At 35.0% G+C, this 5,735-nt stretch overlaps 1 protein-coding gene across 1 annotated transcript; it reads right to left on the bottom strand.

The window, feature by feature from the left end:
• Positions 1 to 390: 390 nt before the first annotated feature.
• Positions 391 to 2,014, bottom strand: LOC146920067 (GATA transcription factor 5-like). The gene is made up of 3 exons (XM_085713456.1): positions 1,865 to 2,014; positions 1,461 to 1,766; positions 391 to 1,309 (listed from the first exon to the last, which is right to left on the bottom strand). Exons 1-3 carry the CDS (start codon positions 2,000 to 2,002, stop codon positions 611 to 613), a joined length of 1,143 nt encoding a protein of 380 aa, XP_085569582.1. The 5' UTR covers positions 2,003 to 2,014; the 3' UTR covers positions 391 to 610.
• Between the last annotated feature and the right edge of the window lie 3,721 nt (positions 2,015 to 5,735).

Raw genomic sequence — 5,735 nt, 5'->3', positions numbered from 1 at the left:
AAGTGTTGCATAAAGTTCAAACCAAGTTTAAGATTATCAAGTTTGTGGACCGTTCGATTTCAATCACATCATCTATTTAGTGAAGCTTCCAAATGCTTCAATTTCCCAAAGTACTTTACTTTTTCTTCCATCTTAAGACACAACAAAGAAGCCGTTTAGTTTAACAACACTTCTCTTTGTGTTGTTTTGTTCATGATATTCATGCCTTTCAACGACCCACCCACAAAACAAAGCCATTAACAGTTTCATTTTTTTGAATTGAAATTGAAAACCACTAACACCCACCATCACCTCATTTATATTTCAAACGTAAACAATTTCCAAATTCAAAAAACTTTATAACAAAAAAAAAAAAAAAATACTAAAAAAGGACTTGCATAAGCATAAGCATAAGCATAAGCATAATGCATATATGAAATTAAAGTCTCCTAAACAGTTACAAAAGCCTAATTAACCTAACCTACCGCACTCAATACAAGGAAGAAAAAAATGTGTACACTAACTCGGGTCCCATTGAACCGGGTCTAAAATCTGCACTACCATTTCTATCTAATTTTTTTCTTAAACCTCTTTTTTTCTTCATAAATTTAATTAATTAAATAATAATTAATCAAAAACTAGGAACAACCGGAGAACGGGACAAACCAGTTTCAACTTCAATTTCAACACCACCAACAACCTCCTTCTTCCGCCGCATTTCAAGCACTTTCCGGTGGTGGTTTGAGTGCAATTCACTTGAAAATGTAGGGCTACAAGCGGGTCGATACTCGGGCAACAACCGACCCGATTTGAAACGGACCCCACATGCATTGCAAAGTGTTTTTGCTCCAAGGGGTCCACTTCTCCACTGAGGAGTCTTTGTTACACCACAATGACTGCACCGTCGCGGTGGCGCCGCCATAACCAGCGCACCACCTTGACCCGACCCGTTAGAAGAAGGTATTTTCTTCGGTTTCTTTACCTTAACCGAGTCAAAACTTTGAAGCATGTTGGTGTAAATCAGTAAGGGACTAGTTGGAGATGAAGAGGTTGAAGATGAAGTTGTGGTGGTGGTTGAGCTTGAAGAAGAATCGGTTGACCCGAATGGCCAAACCCTAACTCCGGTTCTGGCTCTTTTGCTTCTAGCTTTGGTTTGAACCGGTGTTTTGAAAGTAGTAAAAACCGGGTTTTCTTGTTTCGGCTTGGGTTCTTCAAACACAACAAGGCTTTTAGGGTTTTTCTCCGTTGTTGTTGTTAAAGCCATTCCAGAGAAGGAATCAGTATCTTCAACGAAATGTGAAAGCCATTCCAAATCCGCTACATCATCACTCTGTACAATAAAAATTGAAACTTTCTTCAAAACCCAACACAAAAAACATTTTTTTTAAACAAGAACAACATAAAAAACATAGTTTCGATTTTTTTAAGGTTTATAATAAATATTGTCGGAAATTAAAAAATAAAAATAAAAAATTTGTTACCGGAACGTTGAGTTCGTTGGTGGGTAGAGAAGAATAATCTTCTTTGAGAGAGAGAGTGGTGTTAGGGTTTGAAGTTTCATGGTTTTCTTTGAGGGAGAGACAAGGAGAGTGTTCTTGTTCTTCTTCTTGGTGTTGTTCTTCAACGTGAGAGAAGTCAAGAAGGTCGTCAACGAAAAAATCATCAGAAGTTGTTCCATTTTGTGCATTGAGGACTGAAATTTCATCAACAAATGTTTGAGGAGTTATGTCTTTCCTTAAACTGGTTTTCAACGCTGTTTCAACGCACTCCATTTCCGTTTTTGAAGCCTAACAAAACAAAACAAAACAAAAACAAGTATAAATGTTAACAAAAATAGAAACTTTGTTAAAAAATTAGATAATTCATGTGTGAATAGTAATAATACCTGTGAGTGAGGATGAGGAAGATGAGAAAAGAGAGAAAGTTTTTGTGGTGAAACTGATATGGTTGAGAGAGGAATGGTGGAAGAAGAATGCAAAGGATGAAATTGAAAGAGAAGAGGATAGGAAGTTTGGTAAAGCATTGAATGAAGGGTGAAAGCGTCCAAGGATTTATTATTACTATAAAGTGCCCGTTTCTTTCTCTCTCTTCCCACTCCTAATTTACCTTTTCTTTTCTTTCTCTATCCCTAAACTAAATTATATGTTTATGGGAAATACTTCAGTGACTTAGCTTAGGTGCCATTGGTGCTATTGGAGAAATCCTGGCCGTTGATGTGTGTGAATGTGTGTGGGAATGTGTGTGTGTGGTGGAGATGTAATGGTATGGTGACATTGGTGCCATTAATGGCACCAAAGTGGTTCCCATGTTTATGGGTAGTGTTAACTTGTGCCTTTAGGGCACATGTTAAAAACCTAAAAGAAGAAATTTTCTCTAAAATTTTGTGCATTTAAATGATTAAAAAGTTAAATATTAAATGCAATGCACACATTCCAATAAGATTTTTTCTATATTTAAATCATTAACTTGTGCATTGAGGGCACAAGTTAACATTTCTCTATGTTATTTATTTATGTGTAACATTTCAAATACGTTTATGGTTTTCATACAAAACGGTAGATGGTACAATAAATTAGTGAAATTTTTTGACATAAACCTGAAATTTCGAGTGAGGATTCCTTATTATGTTTTGTAGGAACAGGACGATTGTACTTAGCGTATGTACAATTTTAAAACTGTTTGATTTTTTTTATGAAACAAGTTAGTGTGGTCTCTGTTTATGTCTCACTCATTGTATGTGTTATCTTTTCTCACTGGTAAAACCAAAATTCGTAATACCTAGGAAACTACAGTACGATCTTTTTTTACTTAAAAAATTAATTATTCTGTTTTTAACTTTTTCTTTTCCTCTTTGGGAGAGAAAGGATTTAAAAACTGAAAGATTTAGGACAAATCTTTCACCAAATTACCTTGTATGTCTTGTTGTTGCCCACTGTGCTGTTCGCCGCTCATTTTGGATTTGCTTGTACACATAACTTCTATCCTTTTGCTTTTTCCCGCCCTCGCTTTTCTAATCGGTCAATCCACTATGCAAAAAGAAAATTTGTTACACGACTAAAGTGAGTGAAGAGGCATTTTCATCTTCAAATTTGTGTGTACATCGATTAATTTCATAATTTCATTTTTCGATTGATCAATTTCATAATTTCATTTTTTGAAATAGTCAATATATTTTTAAGTTTTATAAATGCCAATCAATTTAGTCCATCTGTCAAATCTTGATTGTTGACGTGTATAGAGTTTTAAGTCAGCTTCCATGTGCACATGGACGAATTTGATCAATTTACATGAACGAATTTGATCAATATTTTTTTAGACTTTTACAAAAAATGAAAGTCATTACAAATTGTTATACTGTCAAATCGATCATTGAATTATTTATTAGAAATCAATTTGGGCCATGAATTATATTAGAGATACTAGCTTGTAGTAATATATATATACTTGTAATAACCCCATTAGTGGGATAACTTTCTCATTTTGTAATATTCATTTTCCATCAATACAAAGAACTTTGATCTATTTCTCTCATTCCTTCCATGGATGTCATGTTTCCTAACATGGTATCAGAGCTTATATGGTATCCTCCTTGAAGGATTTTCCGCTACATTTTCTTGAGAAAATTTAGTTTTCTCATCTTCAATTTCAATTTCCTTTTCTCGTTTTCTTTCTCAATCAGTTTCCACTGTGTCCTTTTCTTGATATTTTGATTTTTTTGTTCTGATAATCGTTGTTCATCCTTCAATGTCCAAATTTGTTTATGATTTCTTGATCAGAATCCACGTTCTGCTTCAATTTCATAATCGATCTGTATTCGTTTTCATAGCAATTCGTTCTCGTCATTTTCTCCCCAAATCCTAGGGTTTCGAAATTTCTTGTTCAATTTCATCTTCGATTCGATTTTCTTGCTCAAAATCGCTCGTTATTGCGGTTTTCCCCAAATCTTTGGTTCCTTATTCATGTTTGTGTTCGTCTCGCGCGTGATTTCATTTTGCGCTCTATGTTTTGCAATTCTCGTTCGATTCTACTTCGATTTATTGATTAGAAACAAATTTCAGTGACAGTCACAAATTTGAGATATGTCTATGAAGTTTATAAGCTTTGCTGAAGGTGCAATATACTTCTGTTTGAGGAAACCTCCACTCTTGGTGGTTCAGTGTTTGGTAATCACTTCTCGGACTGCAATTGCCTTCTTTTCTCAAGATATTATGATTGTTGAGGTTGGTGAATATGCTTTTTGAAGATTGTTTAGATGTACAAGAATTTGTTCTTTGGTTTGAGTTGCAATTGTCTACATATATCTTCATTCTGTGTGAAGCAATATAGTGCCCATAAGATGTTTGATACAAGTTATCTTTGAATATGGATTTAAATGGTTACACTTATGCTTCTGGTCTATGGATATATTCATCAAGCTCATTGCAATTGTGAGTTTGTATGATGCCAAAAAGATGAGAATTGGGTTATGTTAATGAGTAATCAAGTTATGAATGATACTAATTGGTCACTCAAGCTTTCAAATGAGATTCCATTTCAGATATTATGGTCATTGGATTGCCTAAATCCTACTCCAAATATGCCATTTGTTGCAGAATTTGGAAGGTGGTGTGTGGACAATTGTGTACTTTTTTGGTAGGTTTTGGTCTATTCTCATCATGCTTTGTGAAGGTTTTGCTTGACTGCTTCAGCCACTCATCAATTGTACCAGTTGACTGCATAATTGCACCCAGTTTTTGTGTTTCTAAATCAAATTCAATCTTCCTATATATTGTTCTTGTGCATTTCAGTTCCTTAGTTTTTTGGAAGTGTTGGATTATTTTTTTTTGGATATTAGAGCCTTGCCACATGTATTGTGGACTGATGAAGGTTTTCTCACTATATTTTTCTGTTTTGGAACTGTGATATGGTTGTTACAAGATAGGAAATCCTTTGGTAATGGCTTCAGCTCCTTTTCTATCACAAGCAAAGACTTGTGATATCCCTATTTGGTAGATTGGTTTCTCCATTTGGTTGCTAATATGATGATCTATGAGAGCTACACCTGCATCTATATTTTTGATTTGGCAATTCTCAAGTTGAGCAGATTGCACATAGACTGTTAAATTGGATTTGAGAGCTAGTATTTCATAGTTAGTTCTGTTCTGACACTATTGATGTTGCCGTATTTGGTGAGACTTATGGTTCAAGCTCTGATTTATGCAAGTTTCTTTTGCCTCTAGTTCATGATTGTATTTCTGTCCTGGATCGTTGGTGAGGTTTCCATACCTGGTTGTACACAGAGTTGGTGTTTGATGGAACATCTCTTGTATGTTGCTACCATGCCTTAGTTAGCACTTGTTACCAGCCTTCTTAATTTAGAGTGGTTTGATTTTTGAAGCTTCTGTTTGGCCCATTGTTTTGCTTCTGGTTTGTCTACTATTGTGACAATTTGAGGACTATTTTTTGGATTTGTTTTAGCTTCATTATTGGAAGCATTGGTTTTGGCCTATGGTTTTGAATGCATCAACATGGATTTGTTTTCTATGGTTTGAAGACACATCACATGGCTATGCATCTCTATTGGCTTACTTTTGGTTTTTCTTGTCTTGGCTCGGCATTGGAGGGCATCACTTTTTTATCTTTGGAACCTTGGTCTTGTTGCTTTATGGTACCTTTGGTGTGAAGTTTGTTCAACATGTGACCTCCTTCCATTGTAGACTTTGGCCCTTCCTTGCACTTCTTTGGATGTCATCATTGATTTTGAATATCCTTGCATT

Source organism: Medicago sativa, chromosome 5 (genome assembly GCF_051527215.1).
Source record: "Medicago sativa cultivar Bolivia chromosome 5, Bolivia_mono, whole genome shotgun sequence".
In the NCBI taxonomy this organism is placed as follows: Eukaryota; Viridiplantae; Streptophyta; class Magnoliopsida; order Fabales; family Fabaceae; genus Medicago; species Medicago sativa.
Note: the sequence above shows the minus strand (reverse complement) of the source record. Positions and strands in the feature narration are given on the sequence as shown.